This window comes from Myxine glutinosa, chromosome 13 (genome assembly GCF_964187855.1).
Source record: "Myxine glutinosa chromosome 13, kmMyxGlut1.1, whole genome shotgun sequence".
In the NCBI taxonomy this organism is placed as follows: domain Eukaryota; kingdom Metazoa; phylum Chordata; class Myxini; order Myxiniformes; family Myxinidae; genus Myxine; species Myxine glutinosa.
This window is the reverse complement of record NC_136273.1, coordinates 48,753,213-48,779,890: the sequence shown is the minus strand read 5'-3', so window position 1 is coordinate 48,779,890 and position 26,678 is coordinate 48,753,213. Positions and strand designations below refer to the sequence as shown.

At 41.6% G+C, this 26,678-nt stretch overlaps 1 protein-coding gene across 1 annotated transcript in view; it reads right to left on the bottom strand.

The window, feature by feature from the left end:
* Nucleotides 1-13,332: 13,332 nt before the first annotated feature.
* Nucleotides 13,333-26,678, bottom strand: part of LOC144888671 (uncharacterized) — a 43,743-nt gene continuing 30,397 nt past the window's right edge. Inside the window, exon 5 of the mRNA XM_078767430.1 lies at nucleotides 13,333-14,551. Within this exon, the coding sequence (XP_078623556.1) occupies nucleotides 14,420-14,551 (132 nt within the window). The 3' untranslated portion in view covers nucleotides 13,333-14,419. The remainder of the gene's footprint in view (nucleotides 14,552-26,678) is intronic.

Here is a 26,678-nt window from a genome sequence, read left to right as displayed (position 1 = left end):
CCTGTCTCAGACTTTAGCCTGTCTGCATTAGTGACACATCTGGCTGTATCCCAAATCTCATTCGTATTTGTGTGCCACAAGGCCTGTGTCGCTGGCAGGTTCACTCGCACATCCACAATGTCCCATTGAAATGTGCTTGTCACTGGTGCATCACACCACCATCTGTCCGTTGACCACACACTTGCTCAGTCCTTCAATCATCATTTTGGACACCAGCACCATTAGAGAGGAACGCAACATATTTACAAAGAGGAACTCCCCCCCCCCCCCCCCCTTTGCGAGTAGACTTGGGAACCTCTTCATACCTGAAATGCCTGCAACTGCATGTTTCTTAACCGGCGAAAACTTCCCTGTGCAAACCCTGAGTACAACTACCAATTTCCAACTCCTTCCGTCCTGTGGTTCAGGAGTGCCCTCAAACACTTGTTGGTGTTAATTGGGATATCGATATGTAAAGAAAACCCAACAATACATGTCAGAATGTAATTTATGAATGTACAAACAACAATAACAACATATATACAGGATGTAGGAAGAACATCTATATGTATGAACATTGAACAACAGCAACAACGTTCTGGGTGCTTGGTGGGACAACAGCAATGCTCGTGACAAAAAACACACAGACACTTCTCCAATTATATAGGATGATGCAACTAACAATGCGTGTCATAGCACTGCTCCTGGTGGGAAGTGGTATTGCAAGTCATACAAAAGATATGGCAATTCGGGGGGGAGGGGGAGGAGGGGAGAGATTAATCCGTCTAATTTGGGGTGGTTAACCTGCCCATAATTCTGGCGGACATATCCATAAATACGGGTTCTTTGCGAGTAGCATTACGATGGAGAGAGTGAAAGATATAATCAACGCCTTAATCCTAATCAGGCTGTGACCTTCTCAAAGCCGGGGAAGAGGGGAGATTCTGCCCTCTCCCCCCAAGGTTTTAGACATAAAGTGACGAAATAAAACCAAATTTGGCACACATGTAGATTATGTCAAGTCTGAAGATGTCTGTGAAGTCTGATCACCATGTACTCAAGACTTTTGGAGTTGGAGTTATTAGCTCATTACCTATTTTAATATGCAAATTTTGTACATTTTCTAGTTTGAATGTATTTTAGGCAAAGTTCTAAACATTTTCATACTAAAGATATCAGATTCACAAAAACTACAGAACAGCATGAAATAAGGTTCATTCGTCTCAAATAAATGTCAGTTGATACAATTAAATACAGTTTAAATTTCATGAGATTAATTTATGCTCGTCTCTTCTAAAGACACAGTTGTATTTCAGTTTTTAATGTCAGTTGATACAATGAAATACAGTTCAAATTTCATGAGATTAATTTCGGTGAGTCTCTTCTGAAGACACAGTTGTATTTCAGTTTTTAATGCCAGTTGATACAATGAAATACAGTTCAAATTTCATGAGATTAATTTCGGTGAGTCTCTTCTGAAGACACAGTTGTATTTCAGTTTTTAATGCCAGTTGATACAATGAAATACAGTTCAAATTTCATGAGATTAATTTCGGTGAGTCTCTTCTGAAGACACAGTTGTATTTCAGTTTTTAATGCCAGTTGATACAATGAAATACAGTTCAAATTTTACGAGATTAATTTCGGTGAGTCTCTTCTGAAGACCCAGTTGTATTTCAGTTTTTAATGCCAGTTGATACAATGAAATACAGTTCAAATTTTACGAGATTAATTTCGGTGAGTCTCTTCTGAAGACCCAGTTGTATTTCAGTTTTTAATGCCAGTTGATACAATGAAATACAGTTCAAATTTCATGAGATTAATTTCGGTGAGTCTCTTCTGAAGACCCAGTTGTATTTCAGTTTTTAATGCCAGTTGATACAATTAAATAAAGTTTAAATTTTATACGAGATTAATTTAGGTGAGTCTCTTCTGAAGACACAGTTGTATTTCAGTTTTTAATGCCAGTTGATACAATTAAATACAGTTTAAATTTTATACGAGATTAATTTAGGTGAGTCTCTTCTAAAGACACAGTTGTATTTCAGTTTTTAATGTCAGTTGATACAATTAAATACAGTTCAAATTTCATGAGATTAATTTCGGTGAGTCTCTTCTGAAGACACAGTTGTATTTCAGTTTTTAATGCCAGTTGATACAATGAAATACAGTTCAAATTTCATGAGATTAATTTCGGTGAGTCTCTTCTGAAGACACAGTTGTATTTCAGTTTTTAATGCCAGTTGATACAATTAAATACAGTTTAAATTTTATACGAGATTAATTTAGGTGAGTCTCTTCTAAAGACAGTTGTATTTCAGTTTTTAATGCCAGTTGATACAATGAAATACAGTTCAAATTTCATGAGATTAATTTCGGTGAGTCTCTTCTGAAGACAGAGTTGTATTTCAGTTTTTAATGCCAGTTGATACAATTAAATACAGTTTAAATTTTATACGAGATTAATTTAGGTGAGTCTCTTCTAAAGACACAGTTGTATTTCAGTTTTTAATGCCAGTTGATACAATTAAATACAGTTTAAATTTTATACGAGATTAATTTAGGTGAGTCTCTTCTAAAGACACAGTTGTATTTCAGTTTTTAATGCCAGTTGATCCAATTAAATACAGTTTAAATTTTATACGAGATTAATTTCGGTGAGTCTCTTCTGAAGACACAGTTGTATTTCAGTTTTTAATGCCAGTTGATACAATTAAATACAGTTTAAATTTTATATGAGATTAATTTAGGTGAGTCTCTTCTAAAGACACAGTTGTATTTCAGTTTTTAATGCCAGTTGATACAATTAAATACAGTTTAAATTTTATATGAGATTAATTTAGGTGAGTCTCTTCTAAAGACACAGTTGTATTTCAGTTTTTAATGCCAGTTGATACAATGAAATACAGTTCAAATTTCATGAGATTAATTTCGGTGAGTCTCTTCTAAAGACACAGTTGTATTTCAGTTTTTAATGCCAGTTGATACAATTAAATACAGTTTAAATTTTATACGAGATTAATTTCGGTGAGTCTCTTCTAAAGACAGTTGTATTTCAGTTTTTAATGCCAGTTGATACAATGAAATACAGTTCAAATTTCATGAGATTAATTTCGGTGAGTCTCTTCTAAAGACACAGTTGTATTTCAGTTTTTAATGTCAGTTGATACAATTAAATACAGTTCAAATTTCATGAGATTAATTTCGGTGAGTCTCTTCTGAAGACACAGTTGTATTTCAGTTTTTAATGCCAGTTGATACAATGAAATACAGTTCAAATTTCATGAGATTAATTTCGGTGAGTCTCTTCTGAAGACACAGTTGTATTTCAGTTTTTAATGCCAGTTGATACAATTAAATACAGTTTAAATTTTATACGAGATTAATTTAGGTGAGTCTCTTCTAAAGACAGTTGTATTTCAGTTTTTAATGCCAGTTGATACAATGAAATACAGTTCAAATTTCATGAGATTAATTTCGGTGAGTCTCTTCTGAAGACAGAGTTGTATTTCAGTTTTTAATGCCAGTTGATACAATTAAATACAGTTTAAATTTTATACGAGATTAATTTAGGTGAGTCTCTTCTAAAGACACAGTTGTATTTCAGTTTTTAATGCCAGTTGATACAATTAAATACAGTTTAAATTTTATACGAGATTAATTTAGGTGAGTCTCTTCTAAAGACACAGTTGTATTTCAGTTTTTAATGCCAGTTGATCCAATTAAATACAGTTTAAATTTTATACGAGATTAATTTCGGTGAGTCTCTTCTGAAGACACAGTTGTATTTCAGTTTTTAATGCCAGTTGATACAATTAAATACAGTTTAAATTTTATATGAGATTAATTTAGGTGAGTCTCTTCTAAAGACACAGTTGTATTTCAGTTTTTAATGCCAGTTGATACAATTAAATACAGTTTAAATTTTATATGAGATTAATTTAGGTGAGTCTCTTCTAAAGACACAGTTGTATTTCAGTTTTTAATGCCAGTTGATACAATGAAATACAGTTCAAATTTCATGAGATTAATTTCGGTGAGTCTCTTCTAAAGACACAGTTGTATTTCAGTTTTTAATGCCAGTTGATACAATTAAATACAGTTTAAATTTTATACGAGATTAATTTCGGTGAGTCTCTTCTAAAGACAGTTGTATTTCAGTTTTTAATGCCAGTTGATACAATGAAATACAGTTCAAATTTCATGAGATTAATTTCGGTGAGTCTCTTCTAAAGACACAGTTGTATTTCAGTTTTTAATGCCAGTTGATACAATTAAATACAGTTTAAATTTTATACGAGATTAATTTCGGTGAGTCTCTTCTAAAGATAGTTGTATTTCAGTTTTTAATGCCAGTTGATACAATGAAATACAGTTCAAATTTCATGAGATTAATTTCGGTGAGTCTCTTCTGAAGACACAGTTGTATTTCAGTTTTTAATGCCAGTTGATACAATTAAATACAGTTTAAATTTTATACGAGATTAATTTAGGTGAGTCTCTTCTGAAGACAGTTGTATTTCAGTTTTTAATGCCAGTTGATACAATGAAATACAGTTCAAATTTTACGAGATTAATTTCGGTGAGTCTCTTCTGAAGACCCAGTTGTATTTCAGTTTTTAATGCCAGTTGATACAATTAAATACAGTTCAAATTTCATGAGATTAATTTCGGTGAGTCTCTTCTGAAGACACAGTTGTATTTCAGTTTTTAATGCCAGTTGATACAATTAAATACAGTTTAAATTTTATACGAGATTAATTTAGGTGAGTCTCTTCTAAAGACACAGTTGTATTTCAGTTTTTAATGCCAGTTGATACAATTAAATACAGTTTAAATTTTATATGAGATTAATTTAGGTGAGTCTCTTCTGAAGACACAGTTGTATTTCAGTTTTTAATGCCAGTTGATACAATTAAACACAGTTTAAATTTTATATGAGATTAATTTAGGTGAGTCTCTTCTAAAGACACAGTTGTATTTCAGTTTTTAATGTCAGTTGATACAATTAAATACAGTTTAAATTTTATATGAGATTAATTTAGGTGAGTCTCTTCTAAAGACACAGTTGTATTTCAGTTTTTAATGTCAGTTGATACAATTAAATACAGTTTAAATTTTATATGAGATTAATTTCGGCGAGTCTCTTCTAAAGACACAGTTGTATTTCAGTTTTTAATGTCAGTTGATGCAATTAAACACAGTTTAAATTTCATGAGATTAATTTAGGCTAGTCTCTTCTAAAGACAGTTGTATTTCAGTTTTTAATGCCAGTTGATACAATTAAACACAATTCAAATTTAATGAGATGAATTTATGCTCATCTCTTCTAAAGATAGTTGTATTTCAGTTTTCAATGTCAGTTGATACAAATAAAGACAATTCAAATTTCATGACATAAACAAATCTAAATCTCTTCCACAAATACAGTTGTAGTTTCGGTATTTTCAGTCTTTATATATTGTGGCAGCGTTTGCAGGATTGTACTGTGTGGTCTGGGCAGACAGCCTCCCCACTTTTTTGACATTGGATCTGCGTCTTGGCCCTCTTCTTGGCAGCTTTGTGTCCTTATCCATGGGAAGCTCTAAAAACTCCAAGTAATCACAGTAGCAGTCGGTGTGACATACAATGAGATTTAAAACAGCAGAGATTGCAAATTGACAATTCTACTTCAAAATCAATTGACAAGAGTGATTTTCTCACACATCTTTCCTGGGAAAGTGCTGTGGTTTCAGATATCAACAATCACAGTGTTGTTAACATGCAGTTGTGCAAACAAAGCCCATTGATGAGATCATTGTCACTAATTGCCACTTCCTGCTAATCTGACAGGATCCTAGACTTAAGTAAACAAACACTCTCACACAATCGCATTTGCCTCACATAAATATAAAAGTGGGCAAACTGTCTGAACTAGTGCATGTACAGTCACGTGAAAAAGTAAGTACACCCCATGTAAAGATTTGACTTTTTCAACATATTTCAACATACAGCTATTTGATCTTCATTTCAACAATATTGACAGATAAAGGTGATATAATATAACAAATATCATGAAACATTTACATTTTGTAGTCCATTGTATAATTTAAATAAACATAACTGCAAATTACAATAAGTAAGTACACCCTTGGCTCTAATAGGTGGTATTGCCCACTTTGGCAGAAACAACCTCAAGTAGGCATTTCTTATAACTGTCTACCAGTCTTTGACATCGACTGGGAGAAATTTTGCCCACTCCTCCATGCAGAATTCTTTCAGCTGTGCGATGTTTGAGGGGTTTCTTGCATGCACAGCTCGTTTCAAATCCCCCCACAACATCTCGATGGGATTTAGATCCGGGCTTTGACTTGGCCATTCCAGAACCCTCCATTTCTTTCTTTTCAGCCATTCCTTGGTGGATTTACTGGTATGTTTCGGGTCATTGTCATGTTGCAAGGTCCACCTTCGGTTGAGCTTCAACTCTCCGACAGATGGCAAAACATTATCCTCAAGCACCCTCTGGTACAATGAAGAATTCATAGTGGATTTTATGATGGTGAGCTGCCCAGGCCCTGATGCAGCAAAGCTGCCCCCAAACCATAATATTTCCACCACCATGCTTTACAGTTGGTATCAGGTTCTTGTGGTCAAATACTATCTTTGGTTTTTGCCAAACATGTCTTCTGGTACTGTGGCCAAATAGCTCTACCTTTGACTCATCTGTCCAGTGCACATTGTTCCAGAAGTGCTGGTCTTTGCCTAGGCAAACTTTAGTCTTGCCCTGATGTTCTTTCTGGACAGCAAAGGTTTCCTCCTGGAACACCTCCCATGTAGATCAAATTTGTGCAGCCTCTTTCTAATGGTAGACTCGTGCACTTTGACATCAACAGCGACAAGAGCTACCTGGAGGTCCCGTGATGACATTCTGGAGTTCTTAGAGACTTCTTTCAGCATCTTGCAGTCTGCTCTCGGGCTGAACCTGCTGGGGCGGCCTGGCCTGAACAAGTTGGCAGTTGTTTGGAATCTTCTCCACTTGTAGATGATCTTCCGGACAGTCGAATGATTGATTTTAAATTGTTTGGAGATCTTTTAAATCCCTCCCAGACTCGTAGGCATCTATAACCTTCTTTCTGAAGGCCTCAGAGAGCTCTTTTGATCTCGGCATGGTGATGCCGCACACTTCAACAACAAAGAGCAAACCAAACTAAATGTCTGAGGTTTAAATAAGACAGGTTACTCCAAGATCCTCTCGAACGATGTTCTAATCATTTGCACATGAGCTGGTGCACCCGATTCTAATTTTAGGTATTTGAAGTAGTGATAAATGTAGGGGTGTACTTACTTTTTCCACATGCGAAATTTGCATTTATGTTTATTTAAATGATACAATGGACTATGTTACAGATTCGTAACTTCCGTTATTGTGGTTTTCCTCCACTTGAAAGATTTCGGATTCTATGTACTATTATTGTCTTCCCAAGGTTTATTGTTTATGAACAATTATTAAAAGTTAAAAAGGTTAACTTAAAATGATACAGGAAACCGAACGAGAAGACAATGAGGAAGAAGAAGAAGCGGAGCGAGCAAAGTCGGAGAAGACGCATGACGTCAGCGCTCCGGAATGAGCAAGGTTTACCGACAGCCGCGAGGGGATTTTGAGTTCCTGGAAGGGACATCCGGCGATAAGAATATTCCCTGGAGTGGAGAAATCTGCGTAGACAGATTTGGGGCGCTGAGATTCCGACGAATCCTCGTCTCGTCGCATCGGCTCAAGCTAGAGCCGTCGGCCATCTTGAACCCCGTGCTCCGGACACATGTGAAGGTTTGCTTTGTGTCATCTTCACCCCCAACATCCTACCGTCTGTCGAGGATGAGTGGGTGCGACCACTTCGCCTCCAATTACGTTGCGGTTTGCTGAGTGAGCGGTGAAGGTGCGCCTCTGGAGGGCGCCGTTGTGCAGTTTGGCGGGAAGAGCACCCTTGCCCACTGTACACGCTTTGGAGATCGACTAGAGAGCGAGATTCGGGCTTCGACCGGATTTCGTTCCATCGACCGCTGGAGCGAATCCCATTCGCTTTGGGAAAAGTCATAGAGACATTGAGGAGTGTCGTTGCATTCGCTGACCGTGCCGTGAGTGACCTGACTGTATATAAGAGATATATAGAGTGCACTCTTAATGGCCATTTGCTGTACCGTTATACCTGTGTGTGATTTATAATACAAGTTTGTTCATTTATAATCATTGGTGTGGTTTCACTATTGATTTTCAACACAGGGTAATATATTTTTCTGCCGGGGTTTCTCTCGGGGTTCGGAGGTTACCGAGACCAGGAGATTGTAGAGGACTCCATAACAGAAATTGGGGGCTCGTCCAATTGAAACTCGTGGGCTCGAAATTGGGTCTTCGTCCGGGATATAAAATTCCTTAAATATCGTCCGGGATAGAATTCCCTAGCATTCCCAAATTTTCCAATTTTGGAAATTTTTCAACATTCCCAAATTTTTCAAACCCCCCCCCCCCCCCCCCCCCAATTTTTTTTTGGTTTTGTTTTGGAAATTTATCGTGTGAAGGTTAACAGGTGCTAACGGATAGTCACCATGGAGTTTGACGCAGAGAAGTTTACAGCGACCCTTAGTGAGGCACAGTTCTGAGTGTTACTAAAATCGGAACTCTTGATATTGGGCAAACATTTTAGCTTGGAGGTCTGAGCTAAAATGAAGAAACCAGAGATGCAGACAGTGGTGATAGAATCTCTGGTGGAACTAGGAACATGGGGAGAGGTAGCCTTGGATTGGTTACCAGAAGAACAAGAAAATGTGGAGCTCCAGAAAGTGGAGATGCAATTGCAGAGCCAGGAAAGGTTAAAAGCACAAGAAAGAGAACTCCAGGAAAGGTTAGAAGACAAAAAAAGCAGAGGAAAGGAGAGTTGCAAGGGAACTCGAAGAAAGAAGAGAAAAGGAACAAGCAGAGGAAAGGAGAGCTACAAGGGATCTCGAAGCAGAGGAGAGAAAAGCCAAAAGGGAGTTAAAGGACCGTGAATTGGCACGTCAGCAGGAAATTAAAGTCAAGGAGCTGGAGTTAATGAGAGAACGGGGAGAGGTACCACCCATGCCGACTGGTTCGACAACTAGTCAAAACACCTGGGATGTTGGCAGACGTGAGGCTGGTTCCACCCTTCAATGAAAAGGAGGTAGCCAAGTTTTTTTTTACACTTTGAGAAAGTGGCTCGAATGCTAAAATGGCCGGAGGATTCCTGGACCATATTAGTACAAAGTGTTCTGGTGGGTAAAGCTCAAGATATTTATTCGGCTTTACCGATTGAGCAATGTGCAGATTGTGAGATAGTGAAGAAAACCATTCTCAAAGCCTATGAATTGGTCCCTGAAGCTTACCGGCAAAAATTCTGGAACGCCAGGAAGAGGGAGAATGAGACCCATGTGGAGTTTGCCCGAATGAAGGAAACCATGTTTGATCGGTGGTGTGATTCAAAAGAAGTCGGGAAAGACTTCGAACTATTGCGACAATTGATCCTGGTGGAGGAATTCCAACAGTGTGTCCATGAGGACATTAAAGTACATTTGGAGGAAAGGAAAGTACCAAAGTTGTATGAGGCGGCAACCATGGCAGATGACTGTGCCTTAACACACAGGATGAGGTTCCATAAACCTAACTTCCCGCCTAGAGTTCGCACGGAGAGTTATGATACATCTAGTGTGGAGAACGAAGATTCAGGGGGGCGGCCTCGAGATGACTATGAGGACCACTCTGATACTACGATTTCTAGAAATCAGAAGACAACAGTTCCAAGGCAGACTTATCCTCCGGGGGGCTCGAGGCAAACCACGAGGTTCTCCTCCAGGCCTACTTGCGCTTTTTGCCATAAACCTGGAGACTTGATGTCCCACTGTTATGCTCTGGGAAAGGAAAATCAGGAGCGGAGTTCGACTAGTACCACTCCGAATGCAATGGCAAATGTGAGTGGTCGCCCTCAAAAGGGTTACCAACCATTTATTTCGGAGGGTTTTGTGTCACTGGATGGAGCCTCGACTAACCGGAGACCTGTTAGGGTATTGAGGGACACCGGAGCCCATCAATCTTTAATGCTTCAAGGCATCTTGCCATTTTCAGAGGATACGGCAACTGATGATAGAGTTCGTTTACAGGGGATTGGTGGCTATGTTAGAGCTCCACTTCATGCCATCCATTTGGAGTCCGATGTGGTGTCAGGACCGGTCACCGTAGGTTTACAAGCCACTCTTCCTGTAGAGGGAGTATCTGTTGTTATCGGGAATGATTTGGCCGGTGGTCAAGTTTATGGTAACCCGATGGTTGTTAAAAAGCCCAGTAGGGAAAATAACTCCACACCAGTTAGGGATGGTGACAAATTTAGCAAGTTATTTGTAGGTGGGCTGAACTTCAAAACAAAGGAAGATGTTCTGGAGTCTGCCTTCAGCAAATATGGACCGCTTTTGGAAGTGCTGCTGATAAAAGACAGGGAGACACAAAAGTCAAGAGGGTTTGGCTTTGTCACGTTTGAAAACTCAAAGGACGCCAGAGAAGCAGAAAAGGATCTGAATAGCAAGGAGTTGGAGGGTCGGACCATAACAGTAGGGAAGGCATTTCCTTGGTGTCGAGGGTGCTACAGAGGAGGACCACGGAGTAGTAGTGGTGGTGGCCGCAATCGATATTATTATGGAGGCTTCCAGAGTTATGGCAGCTCCCGAAGGAAGGATTATCAGAGCAGTGGCCGAGAAGGAGACCGCTATTCATGTGACTACCGTGATAAGTGGTCCAACCGGGATTGTTAGGAAAGTTAGAAAGAGTTGAAGCACTGAATGCTGCGGAGCAGCCGAGCCAAGATTCCTACACGGATTAACCGTGAACCCCATGTTCCTAAAGGCGTCCATGTAGTGAACTTTCCTACACGGACTAACCGTGAACTCCACGTTCCTAAAGGCGTCCATGTAGTGAATATGTCCAGGCCTCACCACCCAACCACCATGGAACCTGGCCCTCAGCTCGGCCTCCCAGAAAAAGTGCTAGCGATTTGCTTGACTTTGGATTTTTGATCACCACCCCCTTAACCTTCATGCAAAAGAAACTAAAAGTAAAAATTCAGAGGTTGATGAGATGGAGTTTGGCTTTGCAGGAGTTCAACTTGGAAATTGAACATGTAAAGGGCAGGGACAATGTCGTTCCTGATGCTTTGTCCAGAGTGAATTAACTTTGGAAATCTCCGTGGGTTGTGTGAAATTTTGTTGCTTTATTTTTTGGGGAATGTTGAATATTGTTGCCCACGGGAATTGATGATTTGCTTTGGTAATTTACTTGCTTGTTTAAAGAGTTTGTATGCAAAGAAAGTTTTTGCTGTGTTCAAACTTTCTTTCTTGAGGGGGGGAAGTGTTACGGATTCGTAACTTCCGTTATTGTGGTTTTCCTCCACTTGAAAGATTTCGGATTCTATGTACTATTATATTGTCTTCCCAAGGTTTATTGTTTATGAACAATTATTAAAAGTTTAAAAGGTTAACTTAAAATGATACAGGAAACCGAACGAGAAGACAATGAGGAAGAAGAAGAAGCGGCGCGAGCAAAGTCAGAGAAGACGCATGACGTCAGCGCTCCGGAACGAGCAAGGTTTACCGACAGCCGCGAGGGGATTTTGAGTTCCTGGAAGGGACATCCGGCGATAAGAATATTCGCTGGAGTGGAGAAATCTGCGTAGACAGATTTGGGGCGCTGAGATTCCGACGAATCCTCGTCTCGTCACATCGGCTCAAGCTAGAGCCGTCGGCCATCTTGAACCCCGTGCTCCGGACACCTGTGAAGGTTTGCTTCATGTCATCTTCACCCCCAACATCCTACCGTCTGTCGAGGATGAGTGGGTGCGACCGCTTCGCCTCCAATTACGTTGCGGTTTGTTGAGTGAGCGGTGAAGGTGCGCCTCTGGAGGGCGCCGTTGTACAGTTTGGCGGGTAGAGCACCCTTGCCCACTGTACACACTTTGGAGATCGACTGGAGAGCGAGATTCGGGCTTCAACCGGATTTCGTTCCATCGACCGCTGGAGCGAATCCCATTCGCCTTGGGAAAAGTCATAGAGACATTGAGGAGTGTCGTTCCACTCGCTGACCGTGCCGTGAGTGACCTGACTGTATATAAGAGATATATAGAGTGCACTCTTAATGGCCATTTGCTGTACCATTATACCTGTGTGTGATTTATATTACAAGTTTGTTCATTTATAAATAATCATTGGTGTGGTTTCACTATTGATTTTCAACACAGGGTAATATATTTTTCTGCCGGGGTTCCTCTCGGGGTTCGGAGGTTACCGAGACCAGGAGATTGTAGAGGACTCCGTAAAAACTACAAAATGTAAATGTTTCATGATATTTGTTATATTATATCACCTTTATCTATCAATATTGTTGAAATGAATATCAAATAGCTGTGTGTTGAAATATGTTGAAAAAGTCAAAACTTTACATGGGGTGTACTTACTTTTTCACGTGACTGTACATAGAGAAAGTTACATTATTGTGTTATTAATTGTTTTTCTTTAAATTTTATATCTAGACACAAACTTCATTCTCTCAAAAAAAAAAAAAACATACACACTCACGCACGCACATTCAGTGCCAAATTTGTTTGCATGAACTCAATTGTGTTCCATTTGTCACATGTTACAAATGGCGAGATAAGCGCCACATTTTTAGTGAAGAGGGAATTTATTGATGACCATGACCTAATGTGACCTTGATTTGTTGACCATGAAAACTAACACTGGGGCATGTAGATAATGATATCGAGAAAGTCTGATCATGATATAGAGAAAGAAAAAGGGGAAATCCTCGGTTTATGGCATGTAGCGCCAATAAATTGCACTCTGTACGGCAACCGTAGGTCCGATTTTAATAAAAATTTGTATCAAAATGTGCACAAGACTTGAACAGAAAAGTCATGAAAGCTCAGAACGAGAAAAATAATTTCTACGAAAATATGGCGAAATAAGTGGAGGGAGGGAGAGTCAGAATTCCCAAGCTCCCCCTACCCAGACCTGATTAACTTGCTTTTTCTTAAGCGAAAAATTAAAAATGAACTTAAATTAATTTTTTTGGAATTAGAAATTTAAAGGTAAAAATACATTTTTAACCCCACCCCCTCCCCGGGTTAATGAAATAAGTGTATTTCATGTTTATTTTTTACCTATATATGCCAGTTTTTAACAGTAGAATAATTATCTTGGGACAGGAGGCCGAGTCTCAGTGACCAGGCTGCGGCAGGAGGCTGTCTCTGTGTATACTTTTTCATTATCACAGGCAGGTTTGATGGTCATTATTTTTATGCTTATTTTGTATTTTCTTTTTTTACCAGCTACTCCTGTTCTCTGACTTGTTCAACCCCTGCCGCCTACCCCTTTGCTAAGTCACATGCATTAAAAAAACAACCCACTTTACTTATTCGACCCATCAATTTTCTCATCCAAATGTTTACAGAGGTTTGGAGAGGAGGTTAGGCAACATTTGGGTGTGAGTATCCCTTGCATCCAATAAGGACTCTCACCCGAATCGTCACTTCACCTTCTTTCCCACAACGGTTAGTATACCTTTATAAACACTTCTTTGAAAAAAAAAAAAAATTGCACTTATTTATGATGAAGAATAGTCCACAAACAAGAAACCAAGCAAGACTATGTGATCTGTATTTATAAAGAAGTACACCTTTACAAGCTACACCATTCCCAGGAACACGAGGCAAGTCACACTTCTCTGACTACTCACAGACTGTACACAAAGAGTATGAAGATGTAGGGATCCAGCATTGCCAAGGGACATAAATGTCGAACCCCAGGAGTTTACAGGGATGAGAACAGGGGTGGAGTGGGACAAGCAAAACGACATTGTTTTTAAATTTAATGCTTTTCTGAAAATGGGCCATGGAGGAGACCTTAAGTGTGGAAATTAGTGAGAGTTTGATGCGACTGTTCCTTGGGGTTAAACTTTTATCAATTTGACCTTCTGTCATGGGGTAATTGTTGGACTATTTCGTGTGCACTGTGCCATCCAGTCATCCACCAGCTTGAAAAATGCAGCTTTGGAAACATTGGGACACCTGCCAGCTTAATTAATATAGGATCATTATATAATGGTGAGGGTGTTGGAGCAGAAATTTAAGTGTGTGTAATTATATATCCATTAATTTTAATCAATGTTATATAGCTATCATCTCAGTCAGCCATTTTACCCAATGATCTCAATATATGTTAGAATATGAAGTTTCCAGTTTTGGGTTAATTGAGACAACTGAATTGCCTCTCAGGGGTAATAAAAGCATTTAAACTGGCTCTGACTTTTAATGGCAATTCTACCAAATGTTTCAGTCCAAGTAAATTATTCTTCAATTTTTTTAAGTAAAATTTTTGTGGAACACGAATAGTTTTGGTGAGGTGTGTATAATTAGTCATTTGGGACCTGTTCCAGTTCAAGAGAGAGGGTTTGTGTGATCCTCCGCGCCATGCAACTCACACGAAACGCAGCACGTTCGGCCTGCTGTACTCCCAGGCACACACTAGGAATGCACCATTCAAACTGGGGAAGGCATCGAAAGGGAAGAAAGAAATCCATGAGAAAGAATTTAAGAAAAGCAAATGCAGAATCAGACAACTCCCCAGAAAAAGCAAGTTAAAAAACTGTTTAAAATTGTAATTTAAGAGATTATATGGTTATACAAGCATCTATACAGTATTGTAATTACGGTAAAGGGTCGACTTTGCGTGCCAATCTCCTTTGGCGATGACGTCTACACAAGCTTATGTAGTTTTATCGATTCCATGGCGACTCTTTTGCCTTTTTTGCCCACCACCCTTGAGGGCGGCGAGAAATAATGCCTTGCGACCATGTAAGAGCTGCAGCTGTGTGACAAGCACCTACACCCAATTGAAACTACTCACAACCATGGGCATGGCTAGAGACCAGACAGCGAACCAATGAACGCACAGCCACAAAGTAAGAAAAGCCAAGGGGCAAAGACAGAACGGGCAGTTGGGGGCAGATCATTTCAACACGGATGGCAAGGAGTTTAAGCAGAGGGCAGACCTTAGAGTGAGAAATGTTTGCAGCGCCCAGTAATTAGACACGGCGGACAGACGAGCAGGGAGAACCAATGATGCCGGACAAGCATGTGCCTGCCAAGAGACTGCAGTGCCCGGATGTGCCGCAGCCAGCCACGTCTCCCTTCCTTGAAGAAGACCCGCCATCTCGCTCTTGCTCTCCCTCACGCCGGCCAATGCCTACCCGACACAGGAATCGCGTGGGGACCAGGTTATTTATTTCTGTGTCTCGTGACCTCTCCCTGTCTGAATCTCTTTGGTGTGAATGAGTAAGGTATTGTATAAGATGTCGAGATATTATGGGCATGTGGGATTATAAAGTGTACAGAATGATTGCACACGTTTGCCTCTCCATGTTCTCCCTATTGCTAGTTTTATTACAAGTGATAAGTGTCCATAACCATCCTTGCCCGTGTTGTAGAACATCAGTTGAGGCCCTCACTATTTTATATTTTATATTTTTTGCTTTTAAACAATCGAGCATGATACTCACCACCAGATAAATCGGGATATTGGTGAAGAGTGAAACCACATTGAAAGACACCATTGTCTCATCTTGTTGGATTCTAACCTCTCTTATCCTTTTGACAAATTCACCACTGCTCTTGACTGTTTTATCAGTCTTTCCCACAAGTCTGCCAATGATGCGTGCTCGGAAACCTGACAGTCGGTAAGATGGAGCATTAACAGAGGACAGATTGGGTCTCAGAGGGACATTCTCTTTGTCGATCTTGAGAAGACCATATAGTCTGGGTGCTGAACCATTGCTGTAGTGAAGCCAATTGTAGTCCTGGTTGCCTTACCTGCCTGCTCGTTTTAGCATGGACAACCTTGTGTTTAAGGACCGTTGTTGCTTCGGGGTTGATCTCCTCCACCGGTAGTTTGGTAATGGCTGACTCCACGCTAGCAACAATCCAGGCAAAAGGTATAATAATAATAGTAATGCATTTATTTTATATAGCGCTTTTCAGGAAGCCCAAAGACGCTTTGACAGAGTGCAAAACATAATGCATAGCAAAACATAAAAACAATTGCAAAAAAAAGAAGAATCAATAGGGAAATATTCAAAGCACAAAGGAGGGAGAAGGGGAGGAGATAGTCAGGGGTTAGATGCTGTGGGTTAAATGTTGAATGCAGTGTTGAACAGGTGGGTCTTGAGTGATGTTTTGAATGTGGTGAGTGAGGAGGAGTCTCTGATGATGTGAGGTAGCGAGTTCCAGAGGGTGGGAGCAGCGATGGAGAAGGCCCTGTCCCCCCAGGATCTAAATTTGGTCCGGATGGGGGGGGGGGGGGGTCAGGAGGTTGGTACCAGCAGAGCGGAGGTTGCGGGTGGGAGTGTGTCTGGAGAGGAGGTCAGCCAGGTAGGATGGGGCCAGGTTATGGAGGGCTTTGTAGGTCAAGAGGAGGATTTTGTACTGGATTCTCTGGGAGATGGGGAGCCAGTGAAGCTTGTAAAGGACGGGGGTGATGTGGTCACGGGTCCGGGAATGGGTGAGTAGACGGGCAGCGGAGTTCTGAATGTATTGGAGTTTATTGGTGGTTGTTGAGGGTGAACCATAAAGGAGGCTATTGCAGTAGTCCAGACGGGAAGTGATGAAGGCGTGGATGAGGGTTTCTGCAGCCATGGAGGAGAGGGATGGACGGAGACGGGCGATGTTTTTCAGGTGAAAGAAGGCTGTCTTTGTGATCTGTTTAGTGTATTTGTCGAAGGAGAGGGTTTGGTCAAAGATGATGCCAAGATTCCGGATGTGAGGGGAGGTGGATACTGGGAAACCGTCGATGTTGAGGGCAAAGTTATGGGTGGACTTGGTGAGCGTTTTTGGGCCAATGATGATTATTTCAGATTTATCACAGTTAAGTTTGAGGAAGTTGATTTGAAGCGACAAGCGAAGGTATTGATTCACGAGTGATGGTTTTAACTGTTTTCTTAGGACAGACATTTCAGAGTCCTATAATGTTTTACTGGATAAATTTACAACCCATTTTTTCACATCGCCAATGTGCATAGGCTTATTGCGGTTATTGTTTTGTACACGTGGTTGCTGGTGTGTGGTGTGTACTATGTGCAGTGTCTGGGAAGGTTGGGTTTGTGTCATTCCTCAGGTGTGAAGTGCACGTGTGGTGTGAAGACAGTTCTGTGTTTGCCTCAAAATATTGTGTCCCAAACCCATCTCTCTCTGTACTCACCTTACCCAGTCGAACCCAGCTGCTCCTGGAATCTGTGTCCTTTCCCGACAACGTGGAGAAGTGGCTGTAAAACCTCGACTCCGATTCTGCAACTGGATCAGGCGGCATCAGCCCACGGGTCCTAAAATCCTGCTCTGCCACTCTATCTCACCCTCTCTCAATTCCCTTCACCCTCATCTTTACTCAAGTTCATCTGCCATCTGCTTGTAAATCATCCAACATTACCGCTTTACACAAAAAGGTGCAAAAACAGATCCTTGCAACTACAGACCAATCAGCCTGCTCCCAATAATCAGCAAGGTCATGGAATCGATCATCGCCTCTGACATCAAATCCTTCCTCTTCTCCAATGGCTTGATCTCTGATCATCAATTTGGATTCAGACCAGGTCACTCTACTCTGGACATGCTGCTTCTGCTGTCTCAACAATGGATGGAGGTCCTCAATGCCAAAGAGGAAATTAGAGCTGTCTCCCTTGACATATCATGTACCTTCGATGCAGTCTGGCACCCCGCTCCGCTCACCAAACTCTCCTCCTACGGATCCATGGAAATCTCCACGCATGGCTCACGGACTTCCTCTCATGTTGTCGTCAACATGTGGCTATAAATAGAATTCTCTCATCTCCTCAGCATCAACCTGTTGTCACGGGCAGAGACTACGTGGAGGCATAGTGTGCGACACAGTCGCATTGCTCTAGTTACCTCCGCCACCAAAGGTGGATGGAGGTTATGTTTTCACCCATGTCTGTCTGTCTGTTTGTCTGTCTGTTTGTGAACAAGATATCTCAAAAAGTTGTGGACGGATTCGGAGGACATTTGGCAGAGTTGTTGCATATGTGATAAGGACAAAATGATTAGATTTTGGTGAAGATATGGATTCGGATCCGGCTACTATAATTTTTAAAGTGATTCTTCACCATTGGGAGATAGGGCCAAAAACTATACATAGCAGGATATCTCAAAAAGTTGTGGACAGATTTCGATGAAACTTGGTGGACCGCTTGATTGTCTGACAAAGACAATTCGATTCGATTTTGGTGAAGATCTGAATATGGATTCGGATATGATAATTATTTAATTTTAAAGTGATTCTTCAGCATCGTGAGATAGGCCAAAAACGACACATAGCAGGATATCTCAAAAGGTTATGGATGGTGATTCCTGTGATTGATTTTGATTAAATGTGATTCTGTATTGCGATTTTCTAGTCTACCTTGAGATACAAAACATAAACTGTTCACCAGGCATAGGTATGGTCTCGACTGAGTGCCGTTCTAGATTGTCCATACTGTTACGTTCATGGGATTAGCTCATGAAATAACTTAGTCCAGGTAGAAGTGCATAGATTACCATACTCTGAATGTCGTGTAAGAACACCTTGATGTAAATAGGTCAGCCCGCATGTCCGGTAAGATCGTATATTTTCTCCATGCGAGCTGCGAGGGGTGGAGCTATGCTAATTAGTTAAGGTATAAGGGTAGCTTCCCTGTGTGTAGTTGCCTCTTTGGGTTTCCCTTCGTTCCTTATGACACATGCAACACCAGCCATGCGATCAGCGCTTAAATTAAATAAACCACACAATCACCGACCGGATCCGGACATTCGACGACCACTGACGCCACCAGGGGAGTCATCACAAGGGGGGCCGTGGGGCACCACCCCGAGAGGTGATGATTGGTCGTGGCTGTGGAGTGATGCGATGGCACTTGTTGATTGGCGCGCGTGTGTCGTCCTCACAAAACGTTCCAGCACGAGGAACAAAAAGGCAGAGGACCGCCATTTTTGCTCTCTCGGTTTGTGGCAGGCATCGCAAACGGTCACGGTTCATTTTCTCTCTTGGTTCGTGGCTGGCATCACAAGTGGTCATGGTTCATTCGCTCTCTTGGTTCGTGGCTGGCATCACAAGCGGTCATGGTTCATTTTCTCTCTTGGTTCGTGGCTGGCATCACAAGCGGTCATGGTTCATTTGCTCTCTTGGTTCCGATATTTGTTACGGACTGGATGCATTGTTCTGTTTCTCTCTCTCTCTCTCTCTCTCTCTCTCTCTCTCTCTCTCTCTCTCTCTCTCCCTCTCTCTCTCTCTCTCCCTCTCTCTCTCTCCCCCTCTCTCCCTCTCTCTCCCTCTCTCCCTCTCCCTCTCTCTCTCTCCCTCTCTCTCTCTCTCTCCCTCTCTCTCTCTCCCTCTCTCTCTCTCCCTCTCTCTCTCCCTCTTTCTCTCTCCCTCTCTCTCTCTCCCTCTCTCCCTCTCTCACTCTCCCTCTCTCTCTCTCCCTCTCTCTCTCTCTCCCTCTCTCCCTCTCTCCCTCTCTCCCTCTCTCTCTCTCTCTCCCTCTCTCTCTCTCGCGCGCCACCTATCGGCTGTCGGTGCGCTGGGTGCAGTGTCATGGCGTCTGCTCGCTTCGTGTCGTGAGTGCTCTGTCTTGGCTGTTTATTCCACCCCTCCTCCCCCCCATTTCGCTCCTTCGTGTGCTTGTTTCTATTTGTAAAGCTTCCCTGTGTTTCCCCTTCTATGTTGAGACGAGAGAGAGAGCCATAGAGCACACTTATTGTGCAGGTTAAGGTAATCGCCGTTTTTGGGCGGTTCCCTGTTGTTTTTTCCCCCGACTTATTTTCTTCACTTCAAACCTTTTTTTCCCGCTTATATTTCCTTAGTTTGTTTTTTTAACGCTCCCTTTCCCTAAGCTGGGAAAGTCGGAGTACATTACTAACTTCTTCTTCCCGAGCTGGGAGGACGAGGTTGAGCCTCGTGCGTCCAAACATGGCGGCTGCTCACTCGCAGCGATATGCAGCGTTTGAGCAATTATCACGTGAGCATGGCATTGCGTGTTCTCCACCAGAGGGTATTACAGTCGAAGCTATTGTTCTCACGATCGGGAACATGATCGGGTTTGATAAGGTACGTGCGGCGTCGCGTATGAACAAACGGGTTATCGTGTTTGTGTCCGATGTAGAGCACATTGCTCTCATCGTACAACAAGGTTTGTCCCTCGACTCCGGACACTTTGTTATGGTTTATCCCTTGGATACTCCTGCTCAGAAAGTGGTTATTTCAAATGCACCACCATTTCTCGATACCGATACAATCCTTGCAGCGCTGCAGCGATATGGGCAATGTGTGTCCCCATTAATAATGCTCCCTTTGGGCTGTAAGGATGAACGTGTCAGTCACGTGATGAGTTTCCGTAGGCAGGTCTTTATGGTTCTCAAAAAGGAATATCCCTCCTTGAATGTTGCTTTAAAATTCACGACAAATGGCCGCGATTATCAAGTATACATCACCACCGACACCCTAAAGTGCTTTGGTTGTGGTGCAGTGGGACATATGAAACGGTTTTGCCGCAATCAGAAAGAACAGCCTAATATGGTCGAAACAGGAAACAATGACTCGCAGATTAATGTTAACGTTTCCTGCTCGACAAATGTACAGGATAAACCAGGTAAACAAGTGGACACGCCCCCTCCCGTTGAATCAATGGACAGCGCAAATGAGGGGTTTGTCACCGTTTCCAAAGTAAAAAAACGTAAATCGGCTGTAAGAAGTGCGTCACCTTCTGGGAAAAGGCAAATCAGTGAAAACTCCATCACTGGATTTCAATGTGAAAACAGGTTTGCCTTATTGGAGGAAAAGGACACCTCCACTAGTACAAACATCATCAAGGAAAAAGTGGATTCTAACTTTCCAATCCCAGTGAGTGTCGCTGATCCTTCAGACAGTGTCATCTCACACGAGGACGTTCATTGTGCAGCTTCCTCCTGTCAATCGCAAGAGGAGGAAAAGCACTTAAAATCTCCCCCTAAAAAAGGAATAAATGAGGAAAATAAGGGCACAGAGAGAATAAAAGAGGATAATTTAAATCCACTGGAGGAGAGTGACATCCTTGAATCGAGCATGGTGGTCATGTCACAAACATGCTTGGAGCCCCCCACCTCGCATCCCGAAGAAGTTTCAAATGTGACTCTGGCACAAAACGTTCCTGAAGAAGTTTACTTTATTGAAACTGAGCAATCATGTGATGTGCGCCAGGAAGCTGAAACACCAATTGACTCCCCATATGAGGAATCTGATGGTGAGGGTCAAGAGGAGTCCTCTCAGATTCTAAAGGCTGTAAACAGCCCTTCGGATGATGAGCTCCAGGACTTTTTGAGAGATTCCTATCGGAAAAGGAACATTGAACTGAAAGATCATTTCCCTGATCTGCAGATGTTGATTTTTAAATTGAAGGAAATTGTGCACAACCCTGACACTCCAAATTTCACTGATGCTCAGAAGCACCGGCTAAGAAAAATGATCCAGAAAGCTCGGCAGGAGCTTCGTAAATGAGGTCCCCATGGGTTTTTTGATCTTTTTAGTTATTTATCTTCTTTCTTTTTCCGAAAGAATGAGTGTTAGTTTTGGTAGTCTAAACATTAACGGTGGTGTTAGTTTAGAACGCAAAGTTCAGGTAAAAGATCTGACCCGGCGTTTGCACCTGGATGTCTTGTTACTGCAAGAAACGCATGGAGATCTGAATGGCCAAGCCCAATGGAGAAGGCTAATGAAGGGCCAGTGGTTCTTCAGTGATATCAATTGTCTCACTGCTGGAATTGCTTTCTTTGTCTCCTCCTCATTAACACTCACACAAGTTCAATATAATGAAATAATTCCCGGACATCTGGCTTGTCTTCAATTCACTGCCAATAATCAAATCTTTGTTTTTGTAAACATATATGCCCCCTGTAAGAATGCTGAAAGGCAAAACTTCTTTCTAAAGCTAGAGGATCTTCTGAGTACAATTGACCTAAATTGCTCTTTTATAATGAGTGGCGACTTCAACTGCACTCTTGACCCTGCGTTAGATAGAAACAGTGCGGAGCCACATCCTAGATCTGCCATACCTTTGGAGAAAATCATCAAGACGACGGGATTAATAGATGTCTGGCGTATTCAGCACCCTATGCAACGGCAGTTTACTTGGTCTAGATGTACGTCTCAGATGCACACACTAGCCAGGTTAGACAGAATTTATGTCAATACTGTAATGCTTGACAAGATATTGAAATCTGATATTGTGCCTTCTCTTTTTTCTGATCACCTGGCTGTAACCTTGTCCTTTAAGCTTGCTCTGCAGCAACATGGCAGCCCATATTGGAAGTTCAATGTCATGTTGCTGGAAAATGCTGCTTTTTGTGAAGCTTTCAAAGTGTTTTGGATTAGCCTCAAAGAAAGAAAGAATAATTTTGATAACCCGATATTGTGGTGGGACTACGCAAAGGCGCAGATCGCTGTCTTTTGCCAACAGTTTAATTACTTCTCTTCTTTCAGTGTAAAAAGGGAGAGGTTCACACTAGAAAAGGAAATAATGAAGTTGCAAACTGATGTGGCAAATAGCCCCAATAGAACAAATAATCATTTGCTTATGGAAAAGAAGACTCTACTAAACAGCCTGGTCGAATACCAAGCAAAAGGTGCAATGGTCCGTCTACGGATGGATCAGCTATATAATATAGATGCACCGACCAAATTTTTTTTCCATTTTGATAAAAAGACTACCAATCAAAGGCAAATTGAAACCTTAAAGCTCTCAACTGGTAACACTGTGACGTCACAAGATAATATAAAGAGGGAGGTCTATAACTTCTTTTCAGACCTGTTTATGGCAAATGATGTTGACGATGGCTCAATAAGTTACTTCACATCTGACTTACCCATGCTAAGTGCTGCTCAAAGGGATCAGCTTGGCTCCTTACTTTCCTTGGAAGAGCTTACACTTTCCCTTGCTTCTTTACCTACGGGTAAATCTCCTGGGTTGGACGGCCTCCCAATAGAGTTTTATAAATCCTTTTGGCCCTTATTAGGCCCAGAACTATTGGAGGTCTTTAATAGTTCATTACGTTGTGGTGACTTGCCGATGAGCTGCCGTAGAGCAGTCATTAGTCTATTACCAAAGAAAGGAGACCCTCAGCTCATTGATAATTGGCGTCCAATCTCTCTCCTAACTTCAGATTATAAAATATTTTCTAAAGTTCTAGCTCGACGCATCGCCCCACTCCTAGAATCGTTGATTCAAAGTGATCAGTCTTTCTGTATCCCTAACCGACAGATACACGATAACATTTTTTTATTAAGAGATCTCTGGGATGTGTGTAAAATAAAAAATGACAATCTTGGTTTGATTGTGCTTGACCAAGAGAAGGCTTTTGACCGTGTAAGTCATGTATATCTTTTCAAGGTGCTAGAGTGTTTTGGACTTGGTCCTGTTTTTCTTTCCATGGTAAAACTGCTCTATAATGGCATTTCCTCAATACTCAGAGTAAACTCTGAGCTAACTTCACCTGTAAAGGTTGGAAGGGGTATCCGTCAGGGATGTCCTTTATCTGGTATTCTGTACTCTTTAATCATTGAGCCTCTTTTAATCAAAGTCCGCAGCATCCTAACCGGATGCAAAAATTTGCTCACAAGGCCTGTGAAAGTCTCTGCATATGCTGACGATATTTGCGCCATCGTACATAATAGTGATGAGATAAAGAAACTGGTGGATTGCTTGGACTATTATGGTTCAGCTTCTTCAGCTTTGGTAAACTGGAACAAGTGCCAGGCGATGTGGATGGGCCCATGCCAGCGCCCTATGCCTGTCCTCCCGAAACACCTCACCTGGTCCCTCAACGGAATGAAGTACCTTGGTGTTTACATCGGTGATGAAGCAACACAAGCGAAAAATTGGGAGGGTCTCGCTGACTCTCTCGAACAAAAGCTGCGGAAATGGAAAGGTTTGCTGGCTTTGCTTTCATACCGGGGACGAGTCCTGGTCATAAACAACCTAGCAGCATCTATACTGTGGCACAGAATCAAAGCCATTCCACCTCCTGAACGCTTTCTGCTGAATATACAGAAGACAATAATAAACTTCTTCTGGAGTGGAAAACATTGGCTTCGTCCAGAGATCTTGAATCTTCCCTTAGAGGAAGGTGGGCATGGTCTTGTGGACATCGTATGCAGGGCTATGGCATTTGGCATTGCCTCAATCTGGCGGCTTCTCTATGGTCCATCAGACCTAGCCTGGAGGTCCACTGCTCTCCTCCTCCTCCGTCAAGCCGGCATGCTAGACTATTCATTTGGTCTATTCCTAATGAACATGAAATGTATTGATCTGTCCTTGCTTCCACCATTTTACAATATAATTTTGAATGCTTGGCGTGTTTTCATGGTCGACCGTGATTATGTTTCCTACACCCAAGAGATGTTTTTCAGAGAGCCTCTTTTCTACAACTCTCTCTTCAAAAGAATAAGAACGGAACGCTCTTTTATTGATTATTTTGTTCAGAATGGTGTCCATCACGTTGCTGATCTAATGATTGAGACAAGGACATGGTTAAGTGCTGCAGCACTTGCAAATAAAGTTGGCATGCGGTCAAACCGCATAATATCTGCTGTGCTATGCGAAATACTTAGCGTATACCGCAAAGTTAAGGTGCACTGGGAGCAATCTCCTCGCACTGGTGATGGCCTAATTGTTTGTGAGCCAAGCCTCTGTTTCCCAAATTTAGAAGTCACCCCCACTGTAATGAATTGTGGCACAATAATAAAATATTTACCAAAAATACGTTTTGGATCTGCAGGTCTGGAAAATCGTGCAATATACCAGGCATGTGTCAAAGCAATCCGGCCCTCCTTAGGAACTTGGCAGTCAAGGAAGTGGCACAATTGCTTGCCTACAGAATACCCCTTCCAACCTAACTGGAAAGCCTATTATCACATACTTATTCCAAAGAAAACTGCCGACCTGTCGTGGAGGTTGGCACATTGGGTATTACCCACCAATAAGCTCTTGCATGTTTTTTCTTCGGAAATATCTGAGCATTGTCCCTTCTGTGGTGCTCTTGAGACCGTGTCACATGCTTATGTTGAATGTGTGCGCTTGATTCCTTTATTTGGTTTGCTGCATGAAATGTGCATGAAGCTTTCTTTAAACTTTACTTTGAATTCTTTCATTTTTTGCTTTGCCTCAAACACACACCAAATAGAAGTGGCCCTAGCGAACTTTCTCGTTGCCATGGCAAAGAAAGCAATATATCGCACGAGGAAAATGCAAATTGAAAATCCTACAAGATGTACAGATAACCTCCCGGCCTGTTTTAAAGGACTTGTTTTTGCCCGGATTAAAACAGAATTTTGTTTCTATACATATATGGATAAAGTATTGATCTTCAAAAGTATATGGGCATTGAATAATGCACTTTGCTCTGTGCAAAATGGTGTGCTGATCACAGATTGATCACTCCTCAAGCACGATATGATTTCTTTGTGAGGAGCAAAACACTTTATTATTTTTTTCCTGTTCCCTTTCTTGATGTACTAATGGTCTTCATGTAAATGTTCCCTTTTAAATGGTTTTGCTTGTTTTTTTACCTCTGATTTGTGAAATGCTTTGTGAAATGGTTGTATTTATACGTTTTACAAAATATACTTTTTGATATTTTTGTAATAAAAGGATGTAAAAGTCAAAGTCTCTCTCTCTCCCTCTCTCTCTCTCCCTCTCTCTCTCTCCCTCTCTCTCTCTCCCTCTCTCTCTCTCCCCCTCTCTCTCTTCCTCTCTCTCTCTCCCTCTCTCTCTCTCCCTCTCTCTCTCTCCCTCTCTCTCCCTCTCTCCAAGATGGCGTGTGTTGTAGCTCTTGGCTCGTGTTGTTTTTGTCCTCTCCCCACCTCCCTTTTTACCTTTCCCTTTCCTTTGTTTTTTTTCCTTTTGTACTTTTGTCGTGTCTGTTGACCTTTTTCCTCCCTTCCTGCTTCGTTACCACATGTCCCTCTTTTTCTCCTCCTTCGAGACAGAGAGAGGGAGAGCCAGCACGGTGAGGGTTTGTTTAAACCACGTTTTTTCCTAACGTGGTTTAAACCGTGCTTTCGTATTTAGTTATTTAATATATATATTTTTTCTATTCATTTTTTTAGGATTATACAAATCTATTTGCTTTCACTTCGTTTCTCCTTTGATGATATGGCTAATAGGAGTAGCCAAAGGCCTGCCGATCGTGTTACCGATGAGGGTTTGTCGCGTAAGCACGGGCTGTGCCTTGTCCCGCCGGAGGGAGTTGAAATGGATGACATTTTGCTCGCGATTGGGGATTTGATCGACGTGAGTAATATTCGTGCCGCGTCCCATATGAATCACAAAATTGTGGTATTTGTTTCGCAAATAAGTCTGGCCGATGTTGTGCAGAATGATTTGACCTTGGGAAACGATCTGTTTGTTCCTGTGTCGTCGATGGACACGCCCGCAGTTAAAGTCATTTTGAGCAATGTTCCACCTTTTCTAGGAAATGAGGAAATCCTGCACAAGCTAGGTGAGTTTGGCACTGTCGTCTCTCGAATCATTAGGGTTCCTCTACGTACGAGAAACGGCAGGTTGAAGCACGTACAATCGTACAAGACGTTTTTGTTTT